The sequence below is a fragment of the Elephas maximus genome, chromosome 7 (genome assembly GCF_024166365.1).
Source record: "Elephas maximus indicus isolate mEleMax1 chromosome 7, mEleMax1 primary haplotype, whole genome shotgun sequence".
Classification (NCBI taxonomy): Eukaryota; Metazoa; Chordata; class Mammalia; order Proboscidea; family Elephantidae; genus Elephas; species Elephas maximus.
In genome coordinates, this window is record NC_064825.1 from 57,641,413 (window position 1) to 57,653,634 (window position 12,222).

Below are 12,222 nucleotides of genomic sequence, written 5' to 3' on the forward strand. Positions count from 1 at the left end.
GTAACTGAGAATTCTTCATTCAGAAATGCGTAGCTGTGTTTAACTTTTCACCTATCTCTCTATCCCCCACTGAGCCCTAGCGATGCCTTAAAGATCTCAGGAAGAGGTTGAAGAGTCTTAGAGATTTTTATTAAAATTCAGGTTTCATCACCTACTCACTATGGGCTATGGGGCAAGATAACTTCACTAGCCCTCAGTTTCCACATCTGTTAAGGATCAGATGAATAGATGGATGTATGGGTATGGGAAACGATATGATCCTGAGACGTTCCAATCCTCATCAATCGGCCTCCTTTCCACAAATACTAAAACAAATGTCTTCAGATCCAGAACAGCTTTGGCCCTGCCTGGTACAGAACCTTGTTTTCATTGACACCTGTTTTCTTCTCCCTTCTCTTACTATTCTGTTTACTTTAGCTCAGTTCTGTTTTTAAGCTTTTGAGCACCTATAAGACTGTGTTGTGTAGAAAGAATGGGGACTGTAGTAAGGTGGGAGAGACCAGAGATGAGCCAGGTTGGTCAGCTCTGAATCCCAAAGAATCACATTTCTGGAAAAGAAGCAGGCATGCACAGACCAAGTTTGAAGGCAAGATGGGCTATAATCAATACAAACACACAAGGTTGGCCACTGACCTGCTTGGAGCAGTAGGAAGATCTGAGTTCTGAATGGACTGAGGAAATCTAGGACTCCTTCCTAGAGTGGTAATGCAACATTGCACACCATTTCAGCATCTCTATCGCCTTCAGATACCTGGGTCTCCCATGTCGCCTTCCTCCTCCACCCTCGGAAGAAAGGATTCTGAGAGTAAGCTCTGGCCTTGCTGTGTTAGGTGTTGGAGAGAAAGGACAAAGGGAAAATATTGCTCCTGGGCTCCCTTTTTCAAGAGAAGGTGCCTTATAAACCTGAAATATGTTTGCCAGGTGAAAATCTGGAGCCCTCTGGCCTTCTCGATTTTCATCCACCGTAAAAAAACGAACATGAGAGAACTGAAAAACATCCAAATGAAAGGGAAATAGACAATATCATCATTCTCACAGAGAACTGGCTGTGGGTTAGTTTCTAAGAATTGAGTAAGTAATGTGTGAGTGCCACTGTAAGAAACACTTCAGTGACTACAAAGCAAGAGGATAAAAGAAGTGCCGGTGTGGGTAAGCTGGCACAACAGAATTGGGTGTGTAAGGGTCTATGAGTATGTGTGCAGGAGTCTACTAGCATGTGCATAAGATTGTTGTATGAGCTTACAAATCAGGATGCACACCAGAGTGTGTAAGCATGTGTAAATGCCATATATATATGACCGTGGACTGAGAATATGAACATGATAGGAGACATGCATATTCACATATAAATTCAAGATGGAGTATGTGAATGTATGTGTACAAGAGTGTCAGACTGAGAAAGAAACTGATTGAGTGTCTTGTAAGGTATCAATGGCAGTTGTGAAGGTACATGAATGTGTCTGTGTGAATAATGGGTATTTTGTGGGTATGTATGACTGTGCAAGAAGGTAAAAGTTTATATTTGGAGCAATGCCCTTCCACTGGCTGAATGCTAGTACACAGATAGAATATTTGGGAAAGAACTAATAATTTTTTCCAAAAATATAATTAGCTTTATATGTTTCTACAAACATATGGTATACTTGTTGCATTTTTGGGGGCAACTCTGATAATGAAATACTGATGTCAGGGCCGTCAATTACCTGCACATCCCACTCCTACTACTCCTCTTTCTCCCTGAACAAACACACATCGTAATTCAAACTAGCTCTGGGGAATTGTCCCGTTAATTAGTGACACATCTTTAACAATATTTCAAGGAAATACTTAAATTTATACCAAGAGCTATTTATACCTCAAACTTCTGGGGTCCCTCTGGAACAACCACCTATGAATTGTGTTTAAAGTATTTCTATTGAATGATACTTCTAAAACACATAGTAAAATGTGGAGAATATAGTACATACATTTTCCCTTTAACTAACCGATATTTTTGAAGTAATTGGCAATGTCTTCCTTCTTGCATAAAACAGAGGGAAATATTAGTCTGGTGTGTGGCCTAATGATCATCAAATATGAAGAAAAGGAGTTTGCCTGCATTTTTCTAGAACCAATGAGTTCATGAATGTATCAGTTTTCAACTGTGTAGATGTCATCTGTTCTGTCTCTCATTCCCTGGTTTTTCTCTCCTCCAGGAAGTACAAGTCTCAGAATTCTCCAAGTTTCCAATTTTCAGAAATCTCCAAGTATGAATCCAGAGGTCTCTAAACTAAGTCAGAAGGTCTAACTTTGAAAAGTGCCCTGGCGTTCTCCTACCATGGGATTGTTCAATGTCACACACCCTGCTTCCTTCCTCCTGACTGGCGTCCCTGGTCTGGAGAGCTCTCACTCCTGGCTGGCAGGGCCCCTCTGTGTGATGTATGCTGTGGCCCTTGGGGGCAACACAGTGATCCTGCAGGCTGTGCGAGTAGAGCCCAGCCTCCACGTGCCCATGTACTGTTTTCTATCCATGTTGTCCTTTAGCGACATGGCCATGTCTATGTCTACACTGCCCACTGTACTGAGAACTTTCTGCCTCAATGTCCGCAGCATTGCCTTTGATGCTTGCCTAATCCAGATGTTTCTCATCCACTCCTTCTCCATGATGGAGTCAGGAATTCTCCTGGCCATGAGCTTTGACCGCTATGTGGCCATTTGTAATCCTTTGCGTTATGCCACTGTGCTCACCAATGATATTATTACTGGGATGGGTTTTGCTGTGATTGCCCGGAGCTTTATCATCCTCTTCCCTCTTCCCTTCCTAATCAAGAAGCTGCCCTTCTGCAGATCCAATGTTCTTTCCCACTCCTACTGCCTGCACCCAGACGTGATGAAGTTGGCCTGTGCTGACATCACCATCAACAGCATCTACGGGTTCTTTGTTCTTGTATCCACTTTTGGTATGGACCTGCTTTTTATCTTCCTGTCCTATGTGCTCATTCTGCGCTCTGTTATGGCCATTGCTTCCAATGAAAAACGTCTCAAAGCTCTCAACACATGCGTGTCACATATGTTGGCTGTACTTGCATTTTATGTGCCAATGATTGGGGTCTCCACAGTGCACCGCTTTGGGAAGCATGCCCCACACTACCTACATGTCCTCATGTCCAATGTCTACCTCTTTGTGCCTCCTGTGCTCAACCCTCTCATTTATAGCGCCAAGTCAAAGGAGATCCGCCGTGCCATTGTCCGCATGTTTCACCACATTAAGATACGACTTTCATATTTGACTTCAGAGTCTGCTGTTTATTGTGGCTGTAGGGTATAATTGGTGGCCTCATCATTATCATCATCATCTATATGACAGATACGTGTGTACTGGGAGAAAAGAAAAAGGCCAGGAAATGGTGCTGGAAAACTTAGAAAACAAGAAGTTCCAAAGAAGTGGTCCCTTCAGGAAACATCACTGGCATGCACAGAGAGATAGATATTGGAAGCAATTGTATGATCAGACATGGTGTTACAGGTGAAGTTTAATCTGAGCTAAGAATCCTCTTCTGAGTTAATAAATACCACTAATATAATAATACTACATTCAGTGCTTAAATGTCTCAGGTTCTTTTCTAAATTATTTATATGCATTAATTCATTGAATGTTCATAACAATCCTGAGGCACATAGAATTAAGGATATTCTCCGGAGATAACATGTGGTCCAGGCCAGATTCAATCCTAGGCTGTTTCACTTCAGACACTGTCTCTCTGTCTAAGTGGCATCACTTTTAACATTACCATTGCTATCCTCGCTTTCACCACCATTGTCATCCTCAAATACTCATGAGCTGTTGTAAATTAACATAATGACTTTATGGTGCCCTCTTAGAGCTCATCATAAAATGTATGAACAAATATGACCCAGGGAATACGGTAGATATTGACATCTAGAAGAAGCTCTAGATTCCTCTCTGCTTCCTCTATCTGTCCACCACTCAATTCTCCCCAGCGGAAACAATGTTCCATGTCTGAGCCATAGGCATTTTTTTTTTTTCATTGTGCAGGGGGCATGATTTCTCTTTCTTTTCCATTCCTGGGAATTTAACCTTCTTCCACACAACGACATGATTTTTTTTTTTTCCACACAACGACATGGTATGTCTGGAATTATGTTCTCTTAGGATTTCAAGCTCCAAAAAGGCCTAGGATAGGCACATTTGAATATTTATGATTTAGATATTAGAAAATAATTTGTTCACCTTCTTTAGATTAATTTTCCTACATTTAGATTTACTTCTAGACAAAAAGAAAGGAGATGCTACAGAGTCTAAGCTAGATTGTCAGGGAAACTGAGCCTGAGATTTCATAGCAAAATAGCATATATACATTTATCCGGAGTTTTTCTCTCCATAAATAATTCTTTTGAGGAACTATCAAGGTATGTCAGGTGACAGAGGGAGGGAGGCATTTCTGACTGGTGATAATGGAAGTATTTGGAATCCAAGTTTCCAAAAAGTCCATAAATCAAATCAAAGACTCATAATACATGTGCCATTCATTCACTAAATAAATGATTGGATAGCATAATTCAGCATGAATTCTTATGGAAAATAATAAGGATATTTAATGGTCTGGAGTAGACAATGATCTTTAGTAATTTAAATAATGACTTTTCTGATTCTTAGACAAAGCTTCTAATTGCAAAATCAAATAATGATAATAATTTATAATACCTTGAGCTTAGTTTCAAATGAATGCATAAATGCAAAGGCAAGGTTTAGAGAAGCTTCCACATGAAAGTGAGGAAAATGCTTCACTGATTCCCACCCCAGGGAAAGAAAAAGAGAAATCCTTTTGACCATAGGTCTGAATTTGAGACCCAATGGTATAACAGGAGAAAAAGACTGTGCCAAAAAGCAGAGAAATATGAGCCTTCTAGAAGAGCCTCTGGCTCCTCTCCACTTTTGTTCAGCCTTCCCAATTACAAGAGCTACTGTATTGTAGGAAATAAAGGGAAAGGCACTTTTATGTTTCTGCTCTTTTCTCAGGCGAGTACGTTAAACAACAAAAAAAAAGCTTACAGCCATTCCTATGGCTCCATTTAATGTAGTCCCTGTTTCTGGCCTTAAGTGGAAACCCTCTTTCCCCTCTTTTTACTTGATGTGCTTTTCTTTGGATTTAACTTTTCTTTCCCTACTGAGATGGCAAAATACCTGGATTCTGGCCTAGAAAAAATGAAGAGGAAATGTTCTTATATTTCTGTTTTAGCCCCAGGAGGCCTGCCATTAACCTAGAAAAATGAAATGCCGAACATGGTTCAGCTAAGTTTGTAAGGGAACTATTTTAAGGTTTATGGAAAAATCCTGGGGTAATAAGGTTGATACTTTTGTCTTTGTCATGGATGCATACCTTATGCTTCAGGACCAGTGATGGGTGCTTTGGTGAGGAGAGACAGAGAAAAAAATATGAAGAAGAATTACGGTAGGATAGGATTCTTGATCTCTGTTCCTCATAAATAAGACCCAAGGAAGAGTTAACATAACTAGAATATAATATAGAATTGGAAACACACACACACAGACACACACACACACAAAACCATATTGCTTGGTGTTCTATGGAATTGAAGAGCACGACTGCTAACCAAAAGGTCAGTAGTTCAAATCCACCATCTGCTCCTTGGAAATTCTATGGGGCAGTTCTACGATGGCAATGGGCTTGGGTTTTTTTTTCTGTTTTCTATGGAATTTAGTTAAGTGTGAAGTGAAAGCTTGGCAATAAGGGGATCATGCCAAGCCCCTGGGCATGGCTGAGGGTCAACCTCAATATCTGAATACCAAAAAGAGCCCAGCCTTACCTCAATGAAGTGCTTTGCACTTCTAATCAGCTCTGATAGGCTGCATTGCTAGCACAGTTACAGTTCAGTTGACTGGAAGTGCTCCACACCCAAACAGTGTTATGCAAGATAATAAATAGGGGTAGTGGCACCAAAAGCCTGTCCTCTGAGTTAGAGTTATCTGCAGCAGAGCATTACCTCATCAGGAGAAGGCCCAATCCTCCATTATCAACTGGACACATGTTCTAACTATGCTGATAACACTTTGGACTCAGGGCACTTCATTGTTCTATTTCATTCTCAAATAAGAAGAGGGCTAGTTGTTGGTGCTTGGACATTTGGGCACAGGCAAGCAGGTGCACTCCAGAAGCTGAGTGGAGTGTGTGCTCCCCAATCATTTCAGGTTTCATAAAAACAACAAACAGAGTAAAAAGTCAGCAGTTAATTTGTGAATTAGCATTTTACTACCCTCAAAGAACTAAGCAAGAGTTACTGCAAAGCAATTCCTCTCTTCAGGGGAAGAAGATGCCCAGACAAACAGTGCCTTGACGCGAATGTCAGCACCACGGTTAGTTTTCACAGATTTGTCATCGTGGTTGTAGATGTGTGTAGGTGGTGCTCATATGTATGATATGAATATATTTTTCCTTTTTTTTTTCCATCCTAAACAAAAGACATATTCATCCAATATATTTAAAAAAATAAATGGCTGGAAAAAAGTATCCATTGAAATTGATCTTTTTGTTTGTTTTACACATGTATAACTCAAAGGTCAGATGACAACACCGTGACTTTTGATATTTCCTTTCGCTGAAATTTGCAGAAGTCTCCAACCTCTTCAAACGGGAAGTTCAATCTCCAGCCAAAACTTCCTGTAAGCTTTTGGAGCCTGTACCACTCAGCCAAGCATTGGTGTGTGGCAGAGTTTATTAAATGTTCAGACGGCAAACATATTTCAGATCACAGAAATCCAAAAAACAAGTGTTGAATATCAGACAATCTTGATCTTACATCATTTACTACCAGCCTTTTCCATTCAGAAAATTTTCTCCCTGAAGTGCCCCTCAAACTTCATTTCTCCTACAGAGAAATTCAGTCTCTGGCCCCTACTTAATCCCAGGTCTAAAAATTGTGGAGGGTTAAGAGAGAAGGAGAGAGTGGGTACAGTTCTAGGGGCAAACTATTTTTCTTCCAAGTTTGGCTTTTTTTTGTTTGCATATAAGTAACATATCAGCTCATTTATTTATTTATTTATTCACTCAACAATATTTATTGAAACCTACAACTTGCCAGATAGAGTATTAGTTTTGAGGGCTCAGTGATTATGGGGTTTAGTTACTGGGGTTTGTGAGAGAAACTTACTTGAAGAGAGATGGGAGGGATATGCTAGAATCTCCTGGGGATGTTTTCACAAACTGTTTCCTTTTAACACCTCCTTACAAGGTCACCACATTTTGTTAGTCTTGAAAGGCTACAGAGTAATGGATGGGTATTACTGGTGGAAATGTCAACTGAGTCAATGAGGGAAGAGCAAATGCTGAGAACTACAAGGTTAGGTACTTAAGGCAACCATCCATTAATGAAAGGTGGAAGAAAGAAGCCTTCCCAGGGGCAAACTACGTTTTAACAATGGAAGACACACAATAAGCCACTGTGGCTCAGAAAAAAAAAACTCAGAGTCAACCTTAATTATTAGTCCTAACAGCCAAACCCAAATCCTCCCACTGAGACAAATCCTTCTGTAAACAGATTATAACTTGATAGATTGCCAAGTGGTTTTTCTATATCCGGCATTACATTGTGAAGACAAAACCTGTTGTGGGATATTAACACAAATATCTGAGAGTCGGTAATCTAACGGACAAATATTTGACTAAATGTACAAGAAACAGAATAAATCTGAAACTCAAACACAGACAAATTCCTGCCAAACAGATATATTCAAAACTTTATATAACCTGGTTATAGATACTTGACGGAAAATATTTCACATGTCAAATATACAGCAAGGCTTGGAGGTTAATTGTTCCGTACAAAAGGAAATAATATTCAACAGTTAGAGTCCAAATATCTACAGGAACATTTTTACAAATAATGTAGAAAAATATGTTTATGATTATAAGAAAAATAAAAAGCTACAAAAAAAAAAAAAAAAAACTCAGGTATAAATTAGGCAATTGGGTCTCTTTTTTAACAGATTTAGATTTATTTCCAATATAGTATCTTAAAGAACTCAGACTGCAGCCTAGACATAAAACAGTATAAAATGCTACCCTGCTTTGAATGGTGACTTTACCAATTTGAACAAATGCAATTTATCTCATAAGAAAAAAGTTTGTTTTTTTTAACAAAGCTGGAAATTAGAGAATTGATCTTTTACCTCCACAAAATATTTACCTGCCAGCAGTAAAATAGAATGTGTGTGTGTGTGTGTGTGTGTGTAAAATATAAACTATTTTTTTCTGTATTAGGAAAATTGGACCTTATATTTAATTTTCCTCATTCTCAAAATATTTCTGTACAATCCATAGTCAATATAAACAGGTGGGATATGTGAATCCACCTGTGTGTGATTGTATGTGTCCCTTTCTAACTAAGGATTGGAAAGCCAAGAGTCATATTTATCTTGCCTGGAGTGACAGTACTGGCTTTCAGCATATCAGTAATTAGCTGGTGAGACACATACAAGAAAACACCTCTCAACGTCACATGCTCACTCATCTCAGTAGTCAGGCCTCAGCCATCTCCACATTTCCAGTCATTTTGCTAAATGAATAAATAGGGATCCCTGGACAAAATGGTCATAGAAATACCCTACCACGTTGCAAAGGTACTCACTCACTCTATCCCATCCTCATACTGCTTTTCTGTGTGACTTCTCAATTTTGTAATTGAGATTAGAAGATGCAGTTAAGAAAGGAGAAGGATCAAATAATACTGAAGTCATAATGTGGTTTCTAACATCCAGAAACAGATACTGAAATGATAGGATATCAAAAAAGAAGAAAAAAAAAAAAACACTTTTTTTAAAAGAAGAAAAATTCCCGTTGTGAGCATGACTCTATCACGCTAAGGGCAGCGAGCTTATCTTTGTCCTTGTATTTTCTTTCTTTTTCGTTCATAACTATGTTTAGTGTTAACACATATCTTTTTGTCTTCATGTATCAATAAAGGTGGTTTTCAATGGTACAGCTGCTGTGGAAACCAGTTTGGCAAATCTTGAAAAAGTTGAACATAGAACCGTAGGTATGACCCACTAACCCCAATTCTAAGTATATGCCCAGAAGACGAGAAAGCAGGAACACAAACAGAAACCTGTACACCAATGTCCGCTGCAGCACTTTTCACAGGAGCCAAACGGTGGAAACAAGCTAAATGTCCATAAACATATGAATGGATAAGCACAATATGGCATATACACACAACAGAATGTCACTCAGCCATAAAGAGAAATGAAGAATTCCTGCCTGCCAGAACATGGATGGACCTTGAAAACATTATGCTGAGTGAAATAACTCGGCAGCAAAAGGACAAACACTGTGTGATCTCACTTATACGAAATAAGCAACTCTGTAGAAACCAAAGGATATTAGTGGTTTCCAGGGGTGGCATGGCCTGGGAAAGGGGAAGTATTTGCCTAGGGGCCATTGAGATGATGTTCATAGTGGTAAAAATAATTTGGAAAAGGATAGCAAGAATGGTTTCATGACACGAAGAACGTAATCAACGCCGCTGAATTACATATGTAGAAATTGTTGAGTTGATGAGTATTTTGCTGTCTATATTTTCATCATGAAAAAAAAAAAAAAAAGTGGTTTTCCAGAGTGATTGAGAGGAGAATCCTCTGGAGGGGGAGGGGATGAGCCTTCCCAGATTCCTGGCTCTAGGGCTCCTTCCTTTGCTGCTGTGTAAAACTCAAAATTATGCCTCTCTTTTTTTTTGTTCCTCAGAATGGAGCCCTCATGGTGCAGTGGTTAAGAGCTCAGCTGCTAACCAAAAGTTTGGGAGTTTGAGTCCACCAGCCGCTCCTTGAAAACCCTGTGGGGCAGTTCTACTCTGTTCCATAGAGTTGCTATGAGTCCGAATCAACTCCACCCCAACGGGTTTTGTTTTTCTTGTTCATTTGTTTCTCAGAGAAGCCCTGGGAGGTGCAAATGGTTCATGTGCTCTGCTGGTAACCAAAAGGTTGGAGATTCAGTCCCACCCTGAGGCACCTCTGAAGAAAGGCCTGGTAATCTACTTCTGAAAAGTCAGCCATTCAAAGACCTGTACAGTACCGTTCTACTGTGACACGCGTGAGGCTGCCGTGAGGCGTGGTGGACTCCATGGCAATTGTTTTCTGTCTGGTTCCAGGGGATGCTGTTCCCTCCCGCTAGTCCCGCCATCTGAAGACCTTGCTTCCCAGTGCTGTGCCCAGCTGGGCAAGTTGTATTTAGCTGCTACAGCACTTTGTAGTATAGAGAAATCCGTGAGAGAGGAACTCCAAGGGGTGCCTTGTTCTTCAGGGTCTTGCAAGTTCTCGGCCTCTGACAGGGTGCAGCCTTACCACTTTTCCATCATTCTCTATTAGGGGAAAATATTTGAGTTCTCTTTCACGGGCAGGTTACTGCCCTATATAGGTTCTGGCTTTCGTGGGTTTTAGTGTATCTGGTCCTCTAAGCCCCAGCCCCTCCTCCAAGTACCTTCTTTCTCTCTTACCCCGGTGATCTCTAGCTGCTTAATTTGGTTTCCTTTTGGGCTGAGGCTATATCCTTTTGGAAGAGCTCATTGGTTGGACATTTCTGAAATTCGCAAATGCTTAGGGTCATCAGATTTCTTGGTTCTTTCATGGCCATGAGCAGTTGGAAACTGTAAGGATTTTTCCAGTCTCACTAGTCAATCCCAAAGCCATCTGCCCAGGTTTCTACTTAGGGTACAATCTTTTCCTACTGGGGCAAGTATTTGTGGAGTTTTGTGTTTTTTGTTCCCATTGCTTCTTGGAGTAAAATCTGTTATTCTTCTTCATTTTGTCCTGCTCCCCACTATCCAATTAATCTTATATGGTTCTTGTTGCCCTCCATGGGTTGGCCATGCCCACATTGTTCTAGGGTTCTTGGGATTTCCCCTTTACGTAGCTTTTGGACAAAGTCTTTTGTAGGCTTTTATTTTGTGTTGTTTTTCTGTTTGGGTTGTTTAATTTGGCCTTCAGCAGGTGTTTGGGGGAGATTCAAATCTATGCTGTTGCTACTTTCAGGCCATGATCATGTCACTGGGTCCCTATGACTTTATTTTAGAAAATTTATTTTCTGACCCTTTAAGGAAAACAAAAATAGAAAGGGCTGGGTCTTAAAAAAAACAAAAAACTTTGGGTTTCACTCTTTGCCCAAGTGGGCCTGCTTTCCCCAAAAACATCTGTTGGGGTTGAGTTCTACCATAGTCTGTCCCTGCCCAGTGAAAGTGCTCTCATAGTTGTGCTTACCTCTGCCAATTGCCTAACTGCCTGGTTATGTTGGCTTTTCATAAATTTGCAGATTCTTCTTCTCTCTTCCTGGGATGTCACCCCCAGGGATTATGTGCTGTGAATTTCCTGATGTCCTTCAACTACTCCTCCTCTGTTTTGCAAGCACTAAAATCTCTAGGCTGGGCTGCTCACTGAAGGACCTGAAAGTCCATGTTCCTGCAGACTCTGGGGCAGGAACATTGCTACTGAAGATAACTTGCTCCACCAGCACCTATTAGCTTTTTGTTTAGAGTGCTTACTAGCTGCCTAGAGGAACTTCAGCCCCTTGCCTCCAGTCATGTCCTAGAGATGATAGCATATGATTTTTTCATTCAATTTTTTTCTTGGTCTTAAACTTCTGAATTTCAGGTGTTATATGATTTATATTGCATGATTAGTGGCAAATATATAGTGTTTTCCATTATATAGTACTCAGGGATACTCTGAATCATTTCAAACATGTAGACTTGATCACAACTATAATATATCTTTACTTTTCAAAGTTTAAGGATATTTAGAACTATTATCCTTTTAAAGTTTTGGGTTAATACCTATAATCTCAGGCCACATAATCCCTTAGTATAATATGGTTTACCTGGATACAATAGTTTTGTCTGTTTGTTTTGAAGAAGATCTATCTGAAAGCATAGATGTTAGTAGTATAACAAAGGACCTAATCAAAGATCCTCTTATTTGTTGGGTCTCAGAGAAGTTTGTAGTAACCTGTGACATGGCTAATTACAATGTAGGGAAGCCCAATGTTTTGAGCTATGGTTTATTGCCAGGCTACATCATATAACTAATGCTAGATACCCCATTGTAGGTCCATATACAGGAGATTGAATCCACCAAAGGACTAGCCAGACTGGCTCAGCTAAACATTACCAGTAACAAAATTCATAGAGTATCTGACTGTCCAGAAGGTCTCTCACTGC

At 40.0% G+C, this 12,222-nt stretch overlaps 1 protein-coding gene across 1 annotated transcript; it reads left to right on the forward strand.

Annotated features, from left to right (window-relative positions):
- The first annotated feature begins 2,317 nt into the window (after positions 1 to 2,317).
- LOC126080020 (olfactory receptor 51I2) lies at positions 2,318 to 3,307 on the forward strand. The gene has a single exon (XM_049891347.1). The coding sequence runs from the start codon at positions 2,318 to 2,320 to the stop codon at positions 3,305 to 3,307; it is 990 nt and encodes a 329-aa protein (XP_049747304.1).
- Positions 3,308 to 12,222: the final 8,915 nt, after the last annotated feature.

What these genes read in the sequence shown, in the direction of transcription:
- LOC126080020 (XM_049891347.1), top strand. Translation starts at nt 2,318, where the DNA reads ATGGGATTGTTCAATGTCACACACCCTGCTTCCTTCCTCCTGACTGGC.